The following is a 12900-nucleotide window of genomic DNA, read 5'->3' as shown; positions in this document are numbered from 1 at the left end:
TGTATGATAAATGAACCAGTGCTCCTTCCTATCTTAGCATTGTTGACATTCATTGGTGGGAAACATCTTGTACATTAATATTTCCATATGTAGATTATCATTAAAGTTCAGGACCCAGCCAGGCCCTTGATCTTTCAGGGACTTTTGGTATCATTAAACAAGGTATCCTTCTGGACAACTTTGGGGGCGGGAAATAAGAGAAGTATTGTGGTGGTTCTCTCCCTTTCTCCAGGTCCAGTTCTTGATAGGAGGGAAAAGATCTCATCCTTTACTTTGAGAGGTCCCTCATGTCTGTACATTGCCTCTGCTTCTGTTTATCATTTATGTAAACTTGCTGGATAAAGTCATTCATTAACACAGTGTTAAATATCATAGGTATCCTGATAATACATCCCTACCCCTGTCCGAGCTAGATGCTATGGGTGTCAGGGCTCCTGGATCTGGAGATTTTCTGTTTTTTTTATTTCTGGATGGGCTTGCATTCCCTTTGTGTGTGAAAGTCATAGAAATTTCAACATTTCTGACTGGTATTTATTAGGAAATTGTAATCTTACATGGTAAGTGAATGAATACATACTTCAAACTCGTAAAAGATCTCATTTCCAGAATTACCTCTGTTAGCCATAAAGATTTCCAATGCTGTATTCTGCAATAGATAGCGTCGAGAAAATACTGATCGAATCTCTGAAAACAGCCATTTCCCATGCAGTCCATCCGTATATGCAAGTATCTGATAAAAACAAATATAAGATACATTTTTAAAATAAGCAATTGCTTCATTAATTTATGAAAAGGTGTATAGTAAATACATACCCTGCCCGTTATCTTTAGTTATTTTATATTCAAAATTAAGAGAAGCATGATCAATTCAAATGAATCAGTACCACTACTCAAGGATATGGAACAGTTTCTTTCTTTCTTTGCAATAATTTTATTAAAATTTATAGTTTAAAAGATACAAAATAATACAAACTAAGAAAAATATAAAAAGTGCAGAGCAAAAAACGCTGATAACCAATATAGTAAATAAAAAGATAAAATATAATTTCTCCCTTCATCAAGCATGAACAAACAATTTCAATAACTTATCACCTTCTCTGATATTACAATAAAGGATTTCTTCTTCATATATCATCTTCTTCCCATATCTCTTATCTATAAATTAATTCTTAAAGTTTGATCCTACAGTCCTAATCAGCAAAAGTCCATAAAAAGTTATTAGTAACAACATACAGAATATATTCTAACCTTGATCAAATAAGCCAAACTTCACAAGTACTAGTACAAAATTTTTTTTTAACTTTTCATCTTCTTTGATATTACAACAAAATATCTTCTTCCCATATCTCTTATCTCTAAAAAATTCTGAAAATCTCATCATTCAGTCCTAATCAGCAAAAGTCATGAAGAGTTACCAGAAACAACATATATATTTTAACTTTGATCAAATAAACCATATTCCTGTCCTTTGTGTTTAATGATCTTGATCTTTAATTCCTTTAAATAGTATTCCAGAACTTGATTTCTTTTCATTTTCTCTCCTTCAAAACCAGAACAGTGATTGGATAACTTTCTTATTTTGAACTTACAAAAGAGATCCATTCTCTATTAATGGGTCTCTTCTCTTTTAGTTATAATCTTTAGTTCTTTTCTATTCCCTTTAGTGTCTAACTTTCAAAGTCCCATCTTATGTTTTTTTCCTAATAAACAGTTTGTCTAGTGGTTAAGGCACCAGGCTAGAAAGTGGGAGACTGTGAGTTCTAATCCCATTTTAGGCATGAAAGCTGCCTGGGCAACTTTGGCCAGTCACTATCTCTCAGCCCAACTCATCTCACAGGGTTGGTGTTCTGGGGAAAATAAGAGAGAAGATTATTATTTATGTTCACCACTTTCAGTTGTTTATAAAAATAATAAAGACAGGATAAAAAATAAAATTTTCCTATGGGAAGATTTCTTATACTTAATTTCAAATCTTATTTCAAATCCATCCAGCCCCTTAGTCTGTTTATAGCTTTCGAAAACCAATGTTCTAATCACTCTTTTTCTATTTATTCCTAAATTTTAAAAAATTGTAAATTCTTAAATTTGCATAAAAATTCTTTCACCAAGCATTGCAGGAGAGTTACCTAGTGTAATGAAACTTTCCATTCTGAAGATTTCTAATATCCAAAAAGCTGTTAATAAGCTATTTACAGAAGTGATTAAGAGAGGAAGTATAGGAACCAAGTGTCTTTTTGAAAATGTGGTTTGAGCAAAGTTGGAAATCCTTCAGCTCCCAAAGTTCTTATGGTCTTCTTGCACGGAGCTATTGTCCCTTCCTTTTCCAGAGAGAAATTCCAAAAAGGTCTATTCATCAGCTCCTCATTCTACATGGTTGGTTCCACTGTCTATGGAACAGACTTCAGTCTACATTGTTACTTTGGTAGTCTAGTGAGGGAAGGTTTCTTTTCATCAACCATAAAGTTTCACAATGATAAAATCTTAAACCACCCAGTTTAAGAACCAAACAAAACTGAAAATCATTTATATATAATTAATTTATGTTCATATAAAAAAAAATAGATAACTGCTAGGATGAGGAAGCATGACCTAAATAGCAAAACAAAGGCAGAAACCATTACTGTTCTGTAAATACTATTATTGCTAACAACCATTAGACTATTTCAATCTGGAACTCAAGGTGACATATACAGATTATTTCAATAGTGTAGCTCTAAGGTTATTTAGGATGAGATAAGGATAAGAATAATCCTGTAAATATAAACATAGCTGGGATTCTCTGGACCTAGCTCAATACTCTAACCTGTATCCCATCTGGGTTTTGATTTACTCTTTTCCATTACATACTCCTGGAAAAAAAATACTTCAACTTGCTGAATCTTACCAGGAGAAAATTTGTCCCACCCATCCCTCCATCCAGAGTTTATTTCTTTCTGGAAAATAATTTCTCTTCCATACATATTTTATTGCAATTTGTTTTTCAAAGTTGCCTTACTTCTAGTTTTCACTACAAAAGTAAACATTATGGAAGATAAATAGCTTCTCCTACTCTTCCATAGTTACCTCTAAAAATATAAAACAATTACATTAACCCTACTTTACTCTAGAATTCCACAATGCAGTATACTGTCACCAACTGACTAGAATACAGATATTCTAGTATATTGTATCATTAAATATTACAAGGCAAAAGGAAATATTTGACATCTATAATTCTGTATCCAGGACTAAGCTCTGCAATCCAAGTCTGTACAAGTATAACTTTCATTCCTTTAGTTAATATCCTAGATTATTCAATTAGTAGATAATCATAAAAATGTAACAACAGTTCTTACCTAATATTAAACAATAAATCATGGTTATAATTACAATTTTTCTTTGAATAGAATCTTAAATATAACTTCAGATAGCCAAAAAAGCTTCTCTAAGCAATTTCTGAAGCATTAACTAGAAAAAGTTAGGAGTCTGGTGGCAGCTAAAACAGGCCTTCATTCCTTGCTGGAATGGTATCTGCCTTGTCTGTAGATTCACTTCAAAGTCTCTGGAGTTCAATTAAAACTGGATTATGTGAAGCAGACCTTCTTTGGGACTTTCTTCCTTGGAAACTCCACACATACTGACAGCACCCTAGACAGAGGTCTAGCCCTCCAGTGAACCAGTTGCCATGGAAACTACATCATTACCACCACTATTGTGTTATCACACTAGGCATATTAGTTTCTAAGATATACACACATACTCCCTTTCAGGTAATCTTTTATCTTGGAGTATGTCTTGGAAAATTATATCTCCTTTCTTGTTTAAATTGTATTTTTCTAATCTGAAATCTTATTTTTAGCATATTGTACCAAATTCAGGAACCCTGCATATTCCGTTCATATGGAACCCTTTATTAAATGTTGTATTGTGTATTATTTTACGTTTAATTCCCACTAGTCATTGAAAAGGAGTAATGTTTTTTCTTATGTACTAGACAGATATATCAATGTTTGAGCAGCACAACCTCACTTCTAGCTATAGCCATCAGCTTCTAGGAAGGAATTAATAACTAATGCATGATTTTAACAGATGAAGCTTTTCAAATGAAAAGTTCCAGAAAATATATTAAGTTAGTGCTAATATAAAGGTATGTGATTTTAACTGAAAAATATATTACCCGGTTTTTTATATTATAAAAATACATGGACAGTAGTATATAAAAGTTTGTGAACCTTTTCAATATTTCTGCATAAACATGGTCCAAAATGTGGTATGTTTTCCACACAAGTTCTAAAACTGATATAGAGACCCACTGAAACAAATAAGACAAACACATTATATTGTTCCTTTATTTATTGATGAAAATAATCCAAAGCTACATTACTATACATGACAAAAGTATGTTAATCACGGCTTTTGGTAACTGGGGTGCTCCCATTGGGCAAGAATAACTGCAACTAAAAAAAATTTCCAATAATTGCTCATCAATCCTGCACATTGGCTTGGAGGAAGTTTAGCCCATTCTCCCTTACAGAACAGCTTCAATTCAAATACATTTATGAATTGCCCACTTCAGGTCCTTCCATGACACTTCTATAAGATTAAGGGCAAGTCTTAACTGAGCCATTCCAAAACAACAGCTTTCTTCTGTTCTAACCATTGTTTAGTCATATGACTTGTGTGTTTTGAATTGTTTGTGTGTTTTGGGTTGATTTCTATGTTTTGGGTTGACATGCGCATACTGAATAATTTCCTCAAATAAATGAACAAGTATAACATTTTTGACTTGTTTAATTGGGTTTTCTTTATCTAGTTTTAGGAATTGGATGGAGAACAGATCAAATTTTAGGTAACATCAGACAGCATGTTACACACTAGAGCAGCGGCCCCCAACCTTTTGGGTACCAGGGACCAGTTCCATGGAGAGAGGTTTTTCCGTGGACCGGAGACAGCATTTTTTTGTATGTTGCCTGCATTCCACGGATGGGCCTTTGCTTGTTTGTGTGGACCAGTTGCTGGCATGCCGTGGCCTGGTACTGGTCCATGGACTGGGGTTGGGGACCCCTGCACTAGAGAACCTATGACCCACTGGGTCATCCTTTCAAAGGTATTTTTTTATTTAAACAAAGAAACAAAATGATCACAGGCAGTAAAAAAAAAAAAAAAGCGGGAGCATGAACAACTTCCAAGTTTCTGCCAACTTCCCCACTGAGGTTGCTTGTGGAAGTTGGCAAGGAGTGTTGGAAATCATTTCTCCTCCTCCTCGGCTGACCTGCAGAATTACCTACCAAAGGTACAAAGATAGCAATAAACCATGAAGAAAGCTGAAGCCCCTCTTCCTACCTCAGCATATCACCTGTTCCCTGTCTCCAGGAAGGAAGAGGGCTCACCTGTCAACTACCAGTGTCCCCAGCCAGCCCTACCTTGCAAGCAGACATCCGAGTCACTCCTGTATCCTTCCCTCACTGCCTACTACTCATAACAAGTATATTTGTCAAAATATAAAAAATGTGATGAATTAATTGTATTTCTAACATTTTAATTCTTAGCTTTAGTTTTTCACATCTTGGATGTCAAAATTATTTGTGGCCTGAAAACAATTACTGACTTAGCATGCTATATAACTTCAGTCTTTATGAAGTATGCTTCGATAAGCCAAACCAATCATATAAACCAGTGATCTCCAATCTTTCTAGCCGCAGGATAGGGGGTAGGGAGGATGATTTTGCGTGTGTGCACATGCCCACTTCTGCAGCCTGGTTCCAAATAGGTCGCAGACTGGCACTGGGCTGTGGCCCGGGAGTAGGGGACCCCTGACATAAACCACAATAAAAAAAAATCCTATGACTTAGAGCAGGCATGCAAAACCTGCGACGTCACGTGACGTCGTGCAATGTATCGGGACTTTTTCCCCATTGCCGGCAATGGGGTGGGCGATTTCGGTGTGATGCATCCGGCCCACGGGCTGGAAGTTTGACATGCCTGACTTAGAGCTTTAGCTACCAAACATTTGGATGTACCAATTTAGAAAAAACAAACTTTATTTTTGTAGAGCTTATATGACAATCTCAAAGAGTACTTTATTCTAAAGTGGTACTAAACTGAACTCAGCTGTATCACTAATTTTGGAAAAAAAAAATTAGAATAAAAATTGCCTCTAATTCATAAATATCCCATTTCCTTTTTAGATCAGTTACTGCATTCAGGTGTTAAATGATTTAATTCTATTCTTCAGTGTAGAAAAACTAAATACACATTTTTGAAATACTATTGTAATGCTAAAATATAGGTTTATAAGCACACAAGAGTGACACCTGTAATAATATGCCATTACTTTTATCTAGCACTGCCTTTACAATGTCCTCTTAAAAGAACAGATAAGAATGCTTACAATGCTTCAGTATAACACATGATGTAATGTCTAAATGCAGTTTCATCTACATATGAAGTGAATTCACTTATTGAAAATTTCTGCTATCTAGAATCATGTACTGAATAGAAGTTAGGATTAAAGAGATTGGACATTTAGAAAGATGATGATCCAATGCATACCTCCAAAATGAACCATAAAGTACTTACCATAAAGAAAGACAGTGGTTTTAAATTAGTTCCACACTAACTAGACTTAAATATTACTAAACATTTAGTAAAACTATTATTAAAAATAGAGATCTCAAACATGCAGTGGATACAAGATAATCTGGGGATATTTCTGGGCTACAAGAGCACTATAAGAAATGGAAGAAAAAAAATCTAAACACATTTATATACCGCCCTGAGTCCTTCGGGAGAAGGGCGGTATATAAATCAAATAAATAAATAAATAAATAAATAAATGAATATAAATTCTCTTAACTGGAAATGTTTGCAAGCTGTTATTTCTGCCCAAGAAGATATAATAAAGTACTAACTGAAAGGGTGTTTAAATTTTTACATGTGCCATCTACACTGGCTTTATTTTTAATTTGTAAATAACTAAATATCCAGCATGTATTCAAATTTTAAGAACTATGTTGTGTTTAACATTGTTTCTGGAGGTTGTGTCAACTTCCTTCACCTACTGATCATTCAATCTGATGTGGGCTCCATTTCTTTTCTTTTTTAACAAACATTTTTGTTATGTCAACACTGAAGAAAATAATAATAATTTGGGCTAATGTAATTTCTTTATACAAGCTAATTAAATAATGACCAGAATATTAGTATCATGTGAATATCAGAAAATGTCAGATTCATTAAATATATCCTGTGCCTAATTGTGAATAATTTTCCTTGTAAGAGGAAAAACAAATATTTCTGTGGTTCAGATAACATCAAACTTGTGAACATGTCTAACACAGAGAACAGGACAATGATGTTTAAAAAGTGTCATAATTATTAGTAGCCATTTATTTGAAATAAAGCTTAAATGAAAAATGTTTATTCATGTATTTATTGAAAATTTCCTCATAACATTTTTGCTTGCTATTTACACTGCAGCTTGATATACATTCTCATTCACTTTCACATGACAAACTCAATTAACTATATTCATTATTTTAATGTTTCACTAGACATTTTAGCAAGCACAATGAATTAAAAATAAATAAATAATATGCTGTGTGACCTTTGCATTGATCAGACTAAAATGGTTTAAGTCTGAGTAAGGAGGCAAGATTGGGGGGGGGGAAGCTCTTATGTTTTCTCTTCCAATTATTGCAGGAGATGATAAAACCACAGCAAATGATGTATCAGCTCATTTTATCTTATCGCTTTGGGGCTAGGTGACAATGAAGTTCATATTTCACTGCTTCCCATTGAAGATTGTGAAAATTACTTGCCCTCCTGACCTGAAATTTCACTAGAAGACAGAAATTTCTCTTCTGCAAAGTAATGCAATTTTTCATATGTCAACCTTTAGCCAGCTTTAAAAATTAATTTCATTTATATTAACCAATGATATTGATATTTTCAGAGAATGATTTTTGATACATGAAGCAGAGACTAACACACTAATGTTGTCTGAGATGGGTAAAACTGTTTTATTTTAAGCTGCTGAGATAGACAGATTTATAGCAAACTGAATTCCTTTTTCATAATGCATTATTTCTGCTGACCTGATGCACCTCAAAGCCCATGGCCTGTAAATTATTCATTTGCTTTTATGACAGACCTTTTCTTATTTCTAATCCCTGTTTATTTGTTTTCAAACTTTTTTGAAAGGCAGTGCAGCAAAATTACACTTTTCTGTATGCTCAATTTTAGATTTTCTTGCCACAAGCAGAAGAAACAAAGATCTGATTTCCATTAATTATATGGCCTTATTGAACAGCTTGCCTTAGAAAAGTTTGGCATCTAGACTTCTTCAAGTATTACTTGCAGGACTGATGCTTTAGCACAACAGCTACAACCCACAGAATCTAGATAAAATTAGCATAAACTAAGAACTGAAAGAACAAGACTTCCGAATAATTGTTGATCAAAACATCTATACCATAATCTGTTTCTTCATGGGATGTTAGGAGGATACAATTGGTCAACCAACTTCCCTAGACAACTACAAATATACAAACAAAATACAAGATATGTATAAATTCTGCAAATGAGCCTGGCTGCAGCCATTTCCCCCCCTCATTTGAGATTGCCACATGGAATGGAGGGAGGGGGCTTGCCCAGGTGCTTCGTTAGTCAAATCTTCTGTCCCATAGGAACCAAGGTCATCTACTGCTCCTGCGAGTAGGGACTGGGCATTGCATAAAAAAGCCCACCAAATGAGTATATTGGGGAACGTAGTTGATTGCATAGTTTTGTGGGTGGGACATTAAACTTTGTAATTGGACAATTGTTACTTGTGTATTCAGACTTGATTTCACTTTTGACCGTGCTGATACTTTGTAACTAATAAACATGTTCTTTGAGGGATTTTCAAGCCTCAGAATTCTGCTTTATTCGTCTCTGTCAGTCGGAACCATGGCAATATGATTTTCAATAATTATTTTATAAAGAATGCTTCTCTATTGTTAGTCTGGAGTCATGAGATACCTAAACTGATTGAATGAAAGAATAAATGAATGACTAAATAAATGAATGAAAAAAATGAATAAAACATGTCTATAATTTTCTATTTGGTGGATTAACAAGTCCAGGAAAAGTCAAGACAGTAAACTGATAGGATAACACCATACCATATGGAATGCCCATAAACAGCATCTTTCCCATATTTTTTTTGCAAACCAACAATTATAATTGCAAACAGTAGAGATTCCATCACTTAGAGACCTACAGTTTTTTGTGGTCACAAATGTCATTAATTAATTATGACATGTGAAATCATCCCTTCACTGGAAGGGAAGTTGGAACTACCAACTCAGACAAACAATCAAACAGTAAATAACGGCTTAATCAAGGAACTACCAAGAACACCTCCACCAACATTCACAGGGCAACCCACTCCCTTTTGGCACTGATAATCCAACAAAAAAATAATAAAATACAACAATAATAAATAGATAAATAAATTAAAAAACACAAAACAAACGCAAAGGGCAGCGTCGATGGACTACAAGGTCCTTTTCTGCCATTAGTTTTCTATATTTTTATGATAATATTACCTAGTTGGGTAATGAAATATCTGCAAGAAAGCAATCAAGCTCAGAGAGTACTAAGAGCTACAAATATTCTATTCTGTTGATGGTGTATTTTTCCAATTCCTTTCCTAACAATTGCTATTATATATACCATTTTCATAGCAACTCTACAGATCTAACTTTTTCATCTAGCAATAATTTGACTCTAGTGTCTCCTTATACAGGTATTAAATAGCATTATTTTTTGTATTTCATATGTTTATCCCTTACATTTTATTTTTATTTTTCTTCTACATACTAGCTTGACATATTCTCCTACAACTGCCAAGTTTTGATAAATCAAAAAAGTTTAGGAGATATGTAAGGAATAACGGATTACTGTTGGCATTTTCAGAACTCTAAGAATCTGATGAATAGAGAATTCTTGCTCATGTCTGCCTATGTCATTTATGAGCAGCCCAGGCCCCAGTCTTCCATGAAGCCTGGGTGGCTACCTAAGAACTCCATAAAGTCAATGAAACGGTAATTTCAACTCACTATAAGTTCTAACTTCTCTACGTAGTGGAGAGAGCTAACAAATGTCCCAAAAGCCAGAATAGCACTAGCTATTTTTTCTCACTCTGATGGGCAATCTCTGTCCTTTTTCATATTGATTGATCACACTGGCTGTCACCTGAAAATTCTCTCAGCAGGTATATAATAGGGAGAAAACATTTCACTCTCACTTGCCAAGATAAAAAGTGAGAAACATCAATTTATTTCGCAAAATGCAAGCAAGGATTAACAATAATATTTAACTGAAAATGAGAAAATATTCATGTATGTAGTGAATGATATATTATATACTACAGGATGCAAAAACAGCAAAACATTTGCTAAAAAGCTGCAAGCCACAATTTATTAGTGCATATCCCTATAGACCTTAAATGTTTACAAATTAGTTGAAAAAGGCTTTAATGAACCTCTCAATAAAGAAACAACTTGCAAAATACTTTAAACTATAAGAAGGGGAGAATCTGCTTTAATTCAAATAGCAATTTATTCCATAATATGGGCCCATTGTGTGAAATGTCTAGAACAACACAATTAAATGTGCTCCATTGATGACCTAACAGTCCAATGACTATATAAAAATAGGCCATCCTGTAAGTAATTTGGGCCTATGGCTTTATGTATTGTAGTGAGCACTTTGAAATGGACTCAGAAGGCAAATGACAACAATGAAGCTGTTTCAACATGATGTAATGAGTTATTCCACCTTTGCTGTTGAATTTTCAGTTAGCTGTTAAGACCATATTGCTATAAACTAGATTGAGGTGATTATACTAGTTTGTGAAATACCAAAGCCACATCTCTCTTTTCTCCTCCAGGTAGCATCACATAGCCACTGAAGCTGCAAAAGCATCTCCCTGTCACGTATACTGTATTTATCCAGTATCAGCATTGAGCCAGGAAAACATCTAGACTACTGTTTTTTTTCTTAAGTGAGAGTGCCTTCCCAAGTACAATAGGTGAATCTCAAAAATCCTGAAATTCATCTCCAGAGTAATAACACTATGTTGATTTAAATTAGTTTCTATATCCAATCCTTTTATAGTATATCCAAGGAAGATCTAAGGATACCTAATTCAACCTAACTGGAAGTACAATTGAGCATCATCAGCATATTGCTGATAGCTAGTGCTAAACCTGTGAAAGATTAGATTAGATAAGCTTTATTGTCATTTTTTGCTGTGGGCACAATGGCACACAATAAAAATGAAATTTAGTTGCTTGCTCTCAAAGTGTAAACATACATAACACACATTTAAACATAATATATACAACATATGTATAGACAGTGATTACACTGTCCATCTTAAATACATAACAGAAGGAGGAAGCTTTAGAGTTCACGAGGTTAATACTATATGGAACAAAACTGTGACTGAATCTGGATGTTCTGCTTCGGATACCATGGAGCCTCTTCCCAGAAGGTAACAAGGAAAACAGGTCACGAAGAGGATGTGTAGTATGGACCCTACTCAAGCAATGCTTATGTGTTATGTCCTGGATAGAAGGGAGGGAACTGCCAATGATCTTTTCAGCCATCCTCACCACTCTCTGCACCACCTTCCTGTTTGAAGCCAGACTGTGATGCTGTATGACAGGAGGCTCTCAATCGTCCCTCTGTAAAAAGTGGTAAGGACAAGGGAAGGAACATGTGCTTTTCTCATGCGATGCAGAAAATGCAGACGCTGCTGTGCCCGCTTTACCAGTGTCTCGCTGTTGAGCAAAAAAGCCAGCCAAGCCAGATGCTGGTAACCATCTCCTCAGGTGAATCATTAATGCACAAAGAAGTGTGGCTGTGCCTGCCTTTTCTGAAATTGACAATGATCTCTTTGGTTTTTCCAGTATTTAAAACTAGGCTGTTTTCCTTACACCAGTTCACCAAACCCTCAACCTTCTTGCGGTAAGCACCCTCATTGTCATCATGAATAAGGCCCACTACTGTTGTATCATCTGCAAACTTCACAATATGGTTGGTGGCAAACCTAGCACAACAGTCATGGGTCAACAGGATGAACAGCAGCGGACTTAGGAAAGTCCTGAGGAAAACCTGTGCTCAAGAAGATCTCAAGAAAGATCTCCCTAAATATAAATCTGTATAAATGTTAAATATTATGTATGTATGACACAAGATCTACATTTAAATCTGTATTTACTAAATTAAGTTCACTGGGTAGCTTTGAACATCTGTTGGCCTATGTCTATTACACAGTTTGTCCATCAGAAAAAAAGGAACAAGTTCATACAAACTGCTTTGAACATCCACAAGAATAAAATGTGAATGTTCCTGTAATTCTAATATAGCCCAAAACTTATCAATCAAATATTCATGTCAAAGTCTAGCATAAAATACAAACAAAAAATTTATACCCATTTCAATAATACCACTGAAATATATAAGTGATAAGATAACTAAAAGTCTAGGCTTGCTAACACAATATATAACATTAAAATATTGTAATAATAATGATAATGATAACAATAATAATATAGACTAAAGGGGGAGTCTATGAAGGCCACAAAATGTAATAAAGACAGATAAAGATTTTTTAAAAGAAAAATAAAAGAGAAATTTTCAATTTCAATTTCCATCCATAACTAGTACTCTTAATCACCTGTTTGTAGATTTCAATTGCTGCTAGGCAAACTAGCAATACTATTTAGGATTTTAAAAAATCCTTATCCAACAGGATAAAATTAAGAAATCTGTAATTATAATCCAATACATTAAAGGAAGAATTAAAGAATTATTACATTGGTAATAGGGCAGTGGTTCTCAACCTTTTTAATGCCGCGACCCCAACCG

The 12900-nt window shown here is 34.4% G+C and overlaps 1 protein-coding gene across 1 annotated transcript in view; it reads right to left on the bottom strand.

Moving 5' to 3' along the window:
- LOC107287888 (lipopolysaccharide-responsive and beige-like anchor protein) overlaps positions 1-12900 on the bottom strand; it is a 275476-nt gene that overhangs the window by 102183 nt on the left and 160393 nt on the right. Inside the window, exon 18 of the mRNA XM_029284234.1 lies at positions 613-730. Within this exon, the coding sequence (XP_029140067.1) occupies positions 613-730 (118 nt within the window). The remainder of the gene's footprint in view (positions 1-612; positions 731-12900) is intronic.

This window comes from Protobothrops mucrosquamatus, unplaced genomic scaffold (genome assembly GCF_001527695.2).
Source record: "Protobothrops mucrosquamatus isolate PMUCROS unplaced genomic scaffold, P.Mucros_1.0 scaffold453, whole genome shotgun sequence".
Taxonomy (NCBI): domain Eukaryota; kingdom Metazoa; phylum Chordata; class Lepidosauria; order Squamata; family Viperidae; genus Protobothrops; species Protobothrops mucrosquamatus.
The sequence above is the reverse complement of the archived record's forward strand: the minus strand, read 5'-3'. Positions and strand labels throughout refer to the sequence as shown.